The 13546-nt window shown below is 38.4% G+C and overlaps 1 protein-coding gene across 1 annotated transcript in view; it reads right to left on the reverse strand.

The window, feature by feature from the left end:
* LRGUK (leucine rich repeats and guanylate kinase domain containing) overlaps positions 1-13546 on the reverse strand; it is a 71128-nt gene that overhangs the window by 30660 nt on the left and 26922 nt on the right. The window contains exons 7-10 of the mRNA XM_063101012.1: positions 10107-10250; positions 5255-5335; positions 3325-3411; positions 1882-1988 (exon numbers count right to left, since the gene is read on the reverse strand). Coding sequence (XP_062957082.1) covers positions 1882-1988; positions 3325-3411; positions 5255-5335; positions 10107-10250 — 419 coding nt within the window. The remainder of the gene's footprint in view (positions 1-1881; positions 1989-3324; positions 3412-5254; positions 5336-10106; positions 10251-13546) is intronic.

Here is a 13546-nt window from a genome sequence, read left to right on the forward strand (position 1 = left end):
AAATGAGCCTGGAGAACTTTGTCATATCAGAGAGTAAGGAAGCTGTCAGCGACTACCAGGCCAGAGTCGAGGTTTGACTCATGCCAGGAGAGGGGACAGTGATTCCCCAATAAGGCAGCATATAAGTCCCTAAGCTGAGAGTCAGGTTTCCTCTCCTGGAGCCTGATTTCTGATGCTGCCAGAGAGCTGTGGCCTGACCCGGAGTAGGAAGGGAAATGGCAGGTCTACAGCTAGCTACGGATCCTTTCTCTGTGAGTTTCACAATGAACCCTGCCCCATCCCAGAACTTCTGGGCCTGCTTGGTCTTTGCTCTTGTTTGCCTGACAGCCAGAAATGATCAAGATGTATGTGTTTATCAAACACTGCTGCAAATTTCTTTGATATATACTTTTATATAAATGTACCCTAAAGCATGAAACAACTAGCAATATCATAAACTATTAAAGAAATACAATGAGGACATGTCCGTCTTTTATATCAAAAGTGCTTTTCCAGATGTATGTAAATAAATTATAATTCATTTCACCTAGAGGGCTACCATAAACATAAAACTGTCAATGTCTACATTATTAAATTATATGGAAAAATCATGTCATGGGTTCCAAAATAAAACATTTTGCTCTCTGTGGGAAACCAACCATGTGAAGCACAGGAGCAAATATCACATGAAGAAGAGAAGCCATTTAAATCCAAGAGATTTTACAAGTATTTTTAAAATGCCTTTGGGTATTGATAGAATTTCTGCATTATACTTATAGCATAAGTGGCCATCTGCTCCAACAGATTGTTTAAAAAGAAATGGAGAAACCGTGGTAAATCTGTCTTTGAATTTAGAGGCGAGAGACTCTATTCACATGTTCAGCCAAGCCAGGTGACTCCTCCCTGTTGGGTTGACTGCAGCTCAGTGCAAAGACTGTTTCAGATTTTCCTTAGGTTAGCTGGGCTTTCTGCTAGGGACTCCTTAACCCTAATAATCTGTATTCTTGGAATGCTCTTTGGCAGGGGTATTTAGCATTCACTCACAGCTAAGAGAAAATTTGCAATGGCTGTAAATGATCACAATTTAATTTTCTGTTAATGAGGTTGATATGAGTTCAATGTGTCCCCCAAAGTTCCATGTATCAGAAACTTAATCCCCACTGTGCTGATGTTGAATGGAAAATCCTACTATGGTCATTGAAAAGTGGGTCCTTGAAGATGTGATTAGATGAGATTATGAGGACTGTACCCTCAGGAATAGATCCATTCATGGAGTAATAGGTGTGGTTCTAATGGCTTTAAAAGGAGAGTAATTGACAAGCTTAGTTCTCTCTCACTTAAGCCATTTTGCCAACATGACACACTGCGTCACTGTGAAGAGTCACCACCCACCAACGAGGCCCTCACCAGATATGTTCCTTGGACTTTGGACATCCTGGCTTCCAAAACTGTAAGAAAAAATTCTACTTTTTATAAATTACCCAGTTTCAGGTATTTCTTTTATAAGCAACAGATATGGATTAATACAGAGGTTAAGGTCTATGTTTCTACCCTAAGGCAGAAGAGTTTAGAAAATTATTATTATTATTATTATTAGCTTTCATTGTTGCATGGCACAGGCTAGCTACCACACAAGTGGCCAGATGCAAGAGAAAATGAATCAGCTCATCACCATGCTTGGGAAAATGCCAAAGAGTGAGCAACACATTCAAGTGGGTGATACGACACTGTAACTGAGACAACACAGTCTATCAGATAAAGACTTTGACCCCTTCTCTCAGAGAAGGCAAGAAAGTGGCATCTATAGGAAATGAACAGGTCACAAAACAGGCTGGGGAAAATGAAGAGGCTGCATTTTGCTTGCCCAGCCTGAGTTCTACCCTACCGATTCCTGATAAATACCTGTCAAAGATCCGCTGCGGCTGCATCACGCTATTGCAAACATGAGTCAGGTGATCTTGAGCCGCAACCACTTCAGGAGGGGGGTCATATTTATTCACTGCCTCCACCTTTTCCAGAATTAGAAATGTAAAAGAAAAAAAAAATTTTGTTTCTAAAAAACAGATAAGGCTTAGATTTTCTTTAATAAAATAATCTAGACATGCAACCAGGTATACAAAATAATTTAACCCATGCTCATGAACCTTTGCATTCAGTCTTCACATGTAGTCCAATGTAGTCCAATTTTCCTAAAACCTAAATAATGACAATTATTTTAAAATATGGAGTGAGGTTCTTTGATCCCCTCCAACCTCATACTCCCTGGTTTGCAAGGGGAAAAGGCCAAAAAACAAAAAGTCCATGATTACTTTTAATATAGTGAACATTCCAACTTTAAGTATGAGAAGGAACAAAATTTAAAATTTCTAAACTCCAGGTAGTTGATACTGGGGAATTTTTTTCTCATGCCAGCTCCCTAAAACTATTCCCATGATCTCAGATTCTACCAAAACTTCCTCCTCTTAGCATAACCTTCTTCATTCAAGGATATAGGCCTTTCTCTCCTAATGCACAGTTCTCTAGCCCATCGTCTTTGCCATCCCTCTAAATCCATTATCCTCATCTACCTTTACTTAACATGTGGTTTTAAAATTTATTCCCTTTGCAAAACATTAAAGGGAAAGAGAAGTCTAATAAGAACCTTTGAGTGTGAGAATAATAACAGGCTAGCATCTGTAACTATTTTTAACAGAGATTTCAGAAAGGCATTTATGAGATGGAATATGTGCTTCTCTACGTATTTATACCCATTTTCATTCCCATCTCAAATTTGCATTCAGTGTAAGAGATTTCAGCTGTCACCAGCCACTAAAGCAAGACAAAGCAGCTACCACAGGTAGAAGAGGCAGGTGCCAGCATTCAAGGTCTGGTTACTCTGAAATCGTGTGACCAGATGAATCATGATTTTAAAAAGAAGAATTAAGGATTGATAATATCAGAATAGTGATTTATTTGAGTACCATTTGATTATGTGGAGAAGGACAGTATAATTAGTGTTAAATGAATTTTTAAAGTAACACAGAATCATATACCCTCCGGATGACAGTTAACCAAAATGACGGTCTGCATGACACTGCCAGCCTAGGTAAGTGGAGAGTGCTTCGGGCCCCCATTGCTCAGCTTTTCACTGTGCCAGCAGCAGGCCTTTCACGGCATTTGTGTCGATGCTCAGCTTTGCAGAGGATTAAACTGACAGACCCTAGGACATGGACACATTTCCTAAATAAAGAATTCATTTACATATTGTCACGTTTCTCATTTATTGATCGTATTGGTTCTGCAGCAGGCAGCATGAGCTTTGGAGCATGTTAACCCATAAACACATGAAATGACAGGATCACATACCTTTTCTTCCACTTTAATCTTCTTCTGATCTAATTCTGTCAATCGCAGTAGCATAAAAATTACGAAGAGCCAATATTCAGATTTTTCCTATTTAAAATACCAAGAGGAGTAGTCAATTGCCTTCCTTTACCCAGATCAATAGGCACCAGCATTCTATCTTCATGAGCCTGGATCTCCCACCTGCTACCCCCTCATTCCCACACACACACCCTCGCAGGTCTCTACATTCCATGCTTACCAGTCCCCTTATTTTAATCAAATGTAGATTGTGCCTTGTAATTTATTAAACTCTTCAAATGTGTGACCTCATTCATCTCCCTGTGAGATTAGCAGGATGGTAGGATTATCCACATTTCTAAAGAGGAAAACAACCAAGCCTCAGAGAGGTGAAGTGTCTCATCTAAGGTTCCATGGCCAGTGACTCAAATCCTGTCTTCTGACTCCAAAGAGTTTCATTATATTCAGTAATATAATGAAGCTTTATTATTCATTATTTACTGAATAAAATGAAACACTATAATTTACTATTACAGTCACGCTCTTTATAACAACGTTTCAGTCAACTACGGGCCATATACGACAGTAGCTTTACCATAGGTGTGTAGTAGGCTATGCCATCTAGGTGTGTAAGTGAATTCTACACACAATGTTTGCATGATGACAAAATCACCTAATGATGCATTTCTCAGAAAGCATCCCTGTCGTCGTGATGCATGGCTACATTTCATTTATTTTTATATTATTTCATATTAATTTGTATTACTTATAAATTGGCTTTACAATCATAAAATAATATTCATTTATGAAACAAATTTCTTATTACTCCCTATCATCTGCTGTATTAGGATTACCTGCCTTTTAGAAATGTAATTAGAGTTTTTTTTGTATTAAGAAGCTACATCTCTGTTAAGAGAAAGAGATTTGTGGAAGATGCCTCCTACAGATGAGAATGCATATAAAGTGAACTACAAAGGTATCTTTTATGTACTTCCATGTGCAAATGTTGCTGGGGTTGTATATAAACGAGTTGACGTGCACAAAAGGGTTCATGATGTTAATTCATGGATATGCACAAACACTCTTCATGGATCTGAATCGGGGTGTGACGGTCACTTTAAGCCCTGCTCCTTACTTTCCCAGAGATGCTTTTAAATTGCCTGCCACTATTGCCATACCAAGGGCTGTTTTTATTTTTGAAATCTTTCTTCTTTTTTTTCTTTTTGATTTTGTTGTTTTTATGTTCAGACATGTCCATCAAGATACACACAAAAAGAAAGGTACTAAGAGATATGTACGAAGTCAAAAGTCTGTGGAAATGTTAAGTGGAGGATATAAGTAGAAAGATGGGATGAAGGACAGATGAACAAGGAGGGAGGGGAAAGAGGCCAGGAGAAAGGATCTATCACTGGAGAGGAAAACAGGGACCTGGAAAACAGTCCCCGATCCTTGAGTCCTGAAGGTTAAGAACCCCTAGGAAATATATTATTTTGTTCTATAATTATTTTACAACCATATCAATTTCATGACTATCTCAGGCAAATTACCTTAGATTTTTTCTTCCCTGTTATAAAATAGGAACCATATTGGCATCTTGCCTCCTCTAATGTAAAAGAACATTGCTCTGCAATCTGATTAGCTCCCTCCTGTGATCTTTAGTCCTGCCCAGGATAAGTCACAGCTGACCACACACAGCAGGTAAATGATGATCAATTTCAGGCTTTACTTTCTCTCACAGCAGAGTCAAGAAAGATCTTATTTCTAAAAATCAAGCCTTTAAGTCCTACTTAGCCCTTCTAATTGTTTCCAAGAGACAGAGAATGAAGAACTGTATTCACATTCCTGATGTTTTTTTATCAAAAGTGCTTCTTGTAAAAGAATTCCAAGATAGTCTTCATCCGCTTTCCCCTCCCTGATATAAATGGTCTCTCACCTGAATTGGATTTCTTAGAAGACTGAGAATTCGAAGGATAGGTAGGTTTTCAACGTATTCTATTTCACTCAGCTCAGCAATCTGTTCAATCAAAGAAATTATTATCAACAGACTAAATGCAGAAAGACAGTAGGAAACAGTTCCTCTAAGAATACTATATAACTGTTCTGGCAAAATTTCACTTTAGGTCGTCTGGGATGCTGCTGTCCCTACACCTTCTGTGAAAGCTGGTTACGCACAGGGTCTTGGGTCTGTGGCCTTGGTGGAGAGGAGAGGTAAGGGTGGGATCCACTGCCGGTGACGGTGTGCAGCAGAGAGGGGCCACATAGGACAACCAGTATCTGCTGCACTTTGCCGATTCAGGTGAACCCCCAGGACGCCCACACTTGCACCCCTCTTACCAACCTCGTCCTACTCTTGGAAGGGGAGCACAGATGCCCAAGGCCCCCGGGGTTCTGGATCACTGTGGAAGGAGGCTCGATGGCACCTCTATGCCCCAGTCACCTGAGCGGGGAGCCTGGGAGCCCTCTTCAGCAAAATCTTCCTCATCCACCACCTCCAATCTGTCCTATTAGTTCTACCTCAGGAATCTTTCTGGAAGCCAGCATTCCATCTCACTAGCACTGCTTTATGTAAGGCCCTCATCCTCTCAGGCCAAACAATTCCTCTCATCTCCAGTCTCTGTCTCCTCTCTCCATCCAGCAGGAAAACACCGGAGCCTCACTTCTTTTATACAGTCATTCTAGAATCTTATTACATGCACCTTAAACACCAACCAAGCACTTGATGGAACAGAGGCAAATCTGGGCGCTCCCGAGGGCTCCTGAGAGTCATGCATTCAGTCAACAAAAACTCTTGAGTGCCAACTACGAACTAGGCATTGCAGAGAGTAAACAAGGTAAGATCCCTGAGCCCGTGAAGCTAACATGCTAGTGGGAAAGAAAATGAACTCCTAAAGATGTAAAAATAGAAGGTATGATACGACATGGAATGAATTGTTTTGAAAATTTGGGGAAAATCTTCTAGAACAGATGTCAGATGTTATAAAGCTCCTGAGGCAGAAATAAGCTTGGTCTGTATGAGGATTAGAAGAAAGTTCCTGCAAGTTGGCATTCCAACCGCTTCTGCAAGGGAGCCCTCGGCTCCACCAGCTGCCGCTAGGAGTGCTGGTCTCCTTCCCAGTCACATGAACTGGCCGTAACAGGCCCTCTGTCCTGCACTGCTGGCCTAACCAGGTCAGCTGGCTGTGGCACACATGGCCTCAGGTCAGCAGCCTGCATTCTAGTGAGTCAGCGCTACAGCTAGGCAAGGGACAATTGAGCAGGCTGACTCCACCGCCACGAAGCCAGGTCACCAAGATGCAGGCCAAGTCCACCACCACGAAGCAGGCATTAAGTAAGGGGCCGTGGGCAAAGAGTAAAGTCACATTAGCCTTGGGCCAAAAGTTCAATGTGTATCTGAAAAGTGAAGAGGTAGCATCAGGACCTGGGCTCAAGGCGTGCACCCATCATCAGCGCTCTGCAGAGAGCCAAGGCTATCCAGAGAAAGCAGTGGCTGGGACAGCTTCTGCTGCCTTTGTGACTATATAGCAGCTCAGGCTGCTCTGCCTTTACATCCAGGATGTAAAGAGGCCAAAATCCTCCGAGGGTCCTCCTTCCTGTCTGCATCCCATGGCAGTGGTACCTTGGCCAGGTGGAATGGAGACTGATTTTAGCAGGAGCCCTCATCATGCCAGCACCTTCTATACCCAGCCCCAGCCACCTCTGCATCACTGTTGTCAGCCCCTGGAGGCCCCAGGTGCCCTAAGGAATTGTCTGATCCAACTCCTCTCTTTACAGGCCTAACAAACTTAAATCCAGAGAGAAATAAGGTTCACTTAGAAGCCAGATTCAATCTAATTCCCTGAAAATTCCTTTTGCTCACATATGTGAACAGAAGTGGAGAGTGACAAAAGGCCCCCAAACAAAGGACCTTTGAAAGGACCTTTGAAAACCACATTCAAACTATCACACGTAGGTACTACTATGTTTCGACAGCTAAAACCAAGTAAATATATTGATGAAATATTATATTTAAACCAATAAAACAATATTCCCAACATCAAATTAATCACATGAAAAGCAGAAGCTATGTTAGGTTTCTTTTAAATGACACATTTTTCCATCCCTGATACACAGTATTCTCAGTAGTCCTGGAGAAATCTCTGAGGAACTCTTCCAATGCCTCAAAGAATATTTCAAAGTACTATTGGTTGCTCCCCGACCTGCCCAGTGGGGAGCCAGGGAATTATGTTGTCGTCACGGACCCAATTGTTGCCAAAGGATCCCTCTTTGGGACACAAGGCCACTTATTTTTAATGGAGTCTCTTTAACATTTGAAAATTATAAACTCCTTTCTTCATTTAATGATACGCCTTTTTTCTTTAAACTTTTTCAAATGTAATTTGAAAAGTCTCTTGAAACGAAAGAGAGTAATATACTGTTTGTGAGGTGTTTCCAGACATGATCCTTCCAATATGGTAGCTACTAGCACAAGTGGCTACTCAGCACTTCAAGTATGTGGCTAGGAGGAATAGAGAAATACTGTAAGTGTGAAATACAACCAGATGCCAAAAACTTAGCATGAAACAATAAAAGATAAAATATCTCATCAATAATTTTGAATACAGATTACATGTTGAAATGATAATATTTGGGGTATATTGGGGTAAGAAAAATATATTAAAATTAATTCCACCTGTTTCTTTTTACATTTTTTATGGCGGCTTTTAGGGAACTTCAAATTATATCTGTGGCTCACATCTATGGCTCGCACTATATTTGTAGCAAGCCATAAAAAAATGTTATGACGAGGATTAACTGAGATACGTAAAATGCTTAGATCAGTGCCTGGTGTGTAAAGTACTCAGCAAATATCTCTAGATTATTCTATGACTGTAATTGTTACTATTATTATTACTATTACTCCTTTTCCTAGATCCTGAGATGCAATGAGTTGGAATTTAATGAGTGCATTCCATGTTTCCAACACCCCCTGTATTTATGTGAGAACCATTTTGGGTAGGAAATTTTTTTGAAAACCAATCTTCAATGGCGATTGCATGACAAGGACATCAAAACCATATGAAATAGAGATTGTGCTGACTTCCTAAGACACAGGGCACAGTGAACAAAGGTCACGCACTAGAACTTAAGAAGTCACCAAACAATTTAATATACAAATCAGGTGAGCCTGAGGATGAACAGTTTTGTTTGTGATTAAAAATCCACTTATTCCCAAACCTAATGACTGACTTTTCTTGATTTTTAGCAACCTACAGATGATGGAAGTTTGTGGGAGAAAAAGCCATCAGACAAAACTGATAAGCACCACCACATTGTCACATCTTGCCCCAGCAATGACTGTTTCTCTTAGGGTTGGGCCAAATATTCATTTTTAAGAAGAAATAAACATTTATCTTTCTTATGAAATCTTTCCCCCCAAAATATGATAAAGTACTCAATATGAAAAAAATCACTTTGTAGACCTTATCGCATAAGAAGTCAGCCATAGGTACCAACTTAATATGCCATGATAAGGATTTAACAAATGCTTTAATTAAAAATAAAATGTAATTAAGAATGAAAGCCAATTTACATAATTCTTCAGGTAAAGTGCTCATTAAGCCATCCGTAAAAGATTGACTAAGACCAATCCCCAACTCATCATGCAGATCAGGAACTTACACTATCGTTATTACCAATTGGGTGTAAGAATTCACTTCCTGTGTCTCTTTATTTTTAAAATGGTTTAAGCCTTTCCTAGATTATTTGCATTTAAAAATTTATATTGACAGATAAAATCGTGTGTGTTTATTATGCACAACATGATGTTTTGAAATACATATACACATTATGGAACGGCTAGATCTAGCTAATTAACATACTCATTACCTCACAAAGTTATCATTTTGTGGTGAGAACATTTAAAATCTACTCTCTTAGCATTTTTCAAAAATACAATACATTCAGTCCTCCATTTCCAGAGCTCCACGTCTGTGGATTCAACCAACTATGGATCAAAAGCATTCAGGAAAAAAAATTCCACAAAGTTCCAAAAAGCAAAACTTGAATTGGCTCTACCAAGTACTACAATGAATCCATGCAAATAAAGTGATGTGTAGGCACTGTATTAGGTATCATAAGTAATCTAGAGATGACTTAAAGTATACGGGAGAAGGTGCATAGGTTATATGCAAATACTATGCTATTTTGTATCAGGTACTTAAGTATCTACAGCTTTTGGTATCTTTTGGGGGTCTTGGATCCTAACCCTCACGGATACTGAGGGATGACTATATATTGTTATTAACTACAGTCACCATGTTGTACAGTAGGTCTCTTGAACTCATTCCTCCTATCTAACTGAAATTTTGTATCTTTTGGCCAATATCCCCCCACCTCTCCCCACCCCTCACCCCAGTTTTCTCTAAATCGTAGGCAAAGGGCAACACCAGCCTGAGGCTATTCTCATATCTCCAATTTCTTTGCTCTGACATTTTAGACATTTGTAACCTGCACAAAATTTTGCATGAACACATCTACTCTAGGAAATCAGGTGCATGTGGGTGCAGTTTAAACCTATACAATAAGGTAATTAGGAATCATCAAATTTTCAAAAATTAAGAATTCTAAGTATTTTTAAAAAACAGTCCTGCAACTACTGCTCTAGGAAATTTGCTAGAATAATATTTCTAAGCTGGTATTTAATGTGACAGCCCTTGAGAACCCAAAAATGGGGTGTTTGTGCTAAGGTCTTTAATATGTCCTTTTGTGTAGACATTGAAACCAAGATGTGTAAAGTATGACATTACCTTATTATCCTCTAGGTTGATCACTTCCAGGAGGTCATGATTCTCTAAGCCTTTGAGGCTACTTATCTGATTGTGGGACAGATCCAGGTTCTGCAAGACTTGCAGATCCTCTAAACCTGTGATCTTCTCAATCTGGTTATTGCTCTAAAATGGATAAAATACACTTAATGTCTTAAAGGCCTCTTGTAGGAAAAGTTGTAATGGCAAGTGTTCATTTTGGATACTGCGCCAGATCTCCTAAAATACCAACAAGCCATTTTTGTCCCTCCCCACCTTGCCCTGTCTCCATCATTCACTCCCTGAACACATATACATACCCCAGAAAGAAATCCCTGTTTCTCAGGTGGAAGATAGGTTATAATATTATCATTAACATTCAAGAAAAATGAGCATTCAGATCAGTAGGAAAGACAAAGCTAGGTAGTATAAGCTTTTAACATTGCACACCTAAAGTCTAAGGGCAGCATAACTCCATGTTTATCTTTAGAAATACAAGTTTAATGCAATTCTTTCATCGCCATCACAATAAACCACTTGAATATTGTAATTCCCACATATGCTTTGTTTTCAGAAACATTCTAAATATAGTGACTTTATATTATGAGGACTGTGGTGGTCTGTTACCTTGGTGGCCTCCAGTTATTCATGCTCTCGTGCAGTTCCCGCCTCTTAAATCTAGGCTGGACCTATGACTTGCCTTAACTAAAAGACATGGAAGAAGTGTGCCAGTTCCACACCTATGACTTAAGAAGGCCTGGAAGCTTCTGCTTTCATGTCTTGGGAGCCTTGAGCTACCATGTAAGAACGCCAGGCACTCTTTTGGAGAGAACTTGTGGTGAGAAGGAGAAGTCACATGGAGAAAGGCCCTGAGATTAATAGAGAGAAAAGCCCAGCCATCTCAGCATTCCAACTGAGTCAAGCCCCTAACCAATATGGCAGCTGAATGCAGCAAGCCCAGCAGAAGAACCACCCAGCTGAACTCAGCTCAGATTACAGAATCATTAGCTAATAAAATGGTTATTTCTCCAAGTCATTACCATGAGGGTGGCCTGCATACAACAAAGATAACTAAACTAAGTTCTTCAATAATTCACACATAGCATCTTCTCAGACAATGAGAATAAAATAGATTCAAGACTTAAATGTTGCCCTCTTCTTCAACCTCCATGTACCCATAACAACAAATAAAAACAATAATTTGCATTTCCTTGTACATTTTTCAATATACTTCATCTTTCCTTGGGTTACTTATCCTTGAGGTATAAGAAAATGTCATAGTAAAACTAAACTTTAAGTTTGAGCCAAGAATCTTAATAAAGAGTAATTTTGAGGTTTCAATTAATGTCGTGTTGTACCCATCCTTATACTTTTAAAACCTAATAAGCATTTAAGAACTAAAAAATTAAATTATAGTATTCTCTTCCATCTACAATATTTTTCCTGGTACATGTTTCCTGGTACATTTAATAACAAGAGCACATTTTCATCCTATTTTTCATAAAATTTTGTTTAATGAGCAAGATTTGTGTTCATTAGTATAATTCTATGGCTCTTTAAAATATGTTAATAAAATGTTGATAATCTATAAAGCTGGGAGATAGCACATGAGGGTTTATTATACTATTCTTTTTGCTTTTATATATGTATGAAAAATTACATAACAAAAAGAAAAAATATTTATAATCCCATTTGCCAAAGTGAAATCAAATTTCCTTCTGTTCAGAGTTCGAAAAAGTTACATAAAGTGTACTAGAGAAAGAAAAGAAAAAAGTACACTACACTGAACATCATATCCATATTAATTTACTATATTGAAATAAAACCTCAATATCCTATTCAAAATATGCCCATACATCAAATTTATATACAATACACTTCTTCCCAAGTGCTTTAGATGTGGCAGATAGACTGTAATTCTTCACAGTGCCTCTGATGGCTTTCAAAGTGGAAGGTGATATGAATAGAGTGAGGCACAGAGAAGTTTAATTAGCCTGTGGTCATAAAAGAAACCAGAACTGAGAAAATTTCAGAATCATAGAATTTCTGAATTGAAAGGCATACAGTTAAGCACTTCATCCAATGCAAAAAAAACCTGATGCATCACTCCTAAAAGTGGCATCAGTTTCTGCATGAACAATTCTTCTGCTCATTTTATAATGATTAGCAGGGAAAAGGCTTTCAGAGAGAAACTATTTTCTTAAATAAATGAAATCAGAAACATTCTTGATCTTCCAGTTTGGGACAGAAAAACAAGCGGCTTTTACTAAGACAAAGTGAATTTTAAAGTTTGGGAAGCATTGTCATTACCTGTTTAGAAGCTGGGTGACAGAATAGCTCATTAATGAACCACATTTTCCCCTCACATTTATCGTAAGAGATGACAGTCGAGAATTAATGATTGGTTCATACCGTGAGCTGTTCTTTTTCTAAATTGTAAAAAGAATTATTTTCAATAGTAACTAAATGGTTTTCTGATTCCACAAGTTAAAAATAAAAGTGTTAAAAACTGTTTAAACAAGTGTGTATCATTTTATCTTATAGATTTTATTAAAATTTGGAAAAGAAAACCTTCTGCCGTGGATTGAACGTCCCCCTGAACTCACTGAAGCTTAATCTCCACTGTAACTGTTGAGGGTGGGAAATCCGATTATGATAATTGAAAGATGGGGCCTTGAAGAGGTGATTAGATTGTGAGGACCATGCCATAGTGAATGGATTAATAAGTTGATGGTTTAATGGTGGTCATGGGCGTGGTCTGAGGGCTTTAAAGGAGAAGGTGTGAGGAGTTAGCTCTCTCTCTACTCTGCCATCCAACACATGACACCTGAGTCACTGAACAGAGTCACCAACAAGAACAAAACCTTCACCACATGTGTTCCCTGGACTTTGGACTTCCCAGCCCCTGAAATTGTAAGCAATAAATATTGTTTCTTTATAAATTACCCAATTTCAGGTATTTTGTTATAAGCAACAGAAATAGACTAATACATCTACCTATTCTCAAAAAGTTTAAGGATAATCAATTATAGCATATTCTGTATTTTCTAGTTCATCTTGGGTAATGGGGGTGGAGATTGGGAAATACTCAACTAAATCTATTTGTAGAAAAAAATAAGTATTTTATGCTATTTCTAAAACCTATTTCCGACAGAATTGTTAACAGGGGTTACTATTTAGTTATTGAAACAAACTTTTAGGATGAAAGTGCTATGTGCTATTATTCTTAATAATGAGATAAATTCTCTTTCTCTTAAGTACACCCCCAGATCTCTTTCAACTTACGGTCCACTTAAAATTAGTGGGAATGTAAATACAGAGAACATATGAAGAGAAAAGAATATGGTTCTAACAAAGTACAAAATGAATAGAACATACTGCCAATAAGCATTCAGATCATCATAATTTTAAAACATAGCTTTCTTTTATAATTTAAAATTTTT

Source organism: Cynocephalus volans, chromosome 6 (genome assembly GCF_027409185.1).
Source record: "Cynocephalus volans isolate mCynVol1 chromosome 6, mCynVol1.pri, whole genome shotgun sequence".
NCBI lineage: Eukaryota > Metazoa > Chordata > Mammalia > Dermoptera > Cynocephalidae > Cynocephalus > Cynocephalus volans.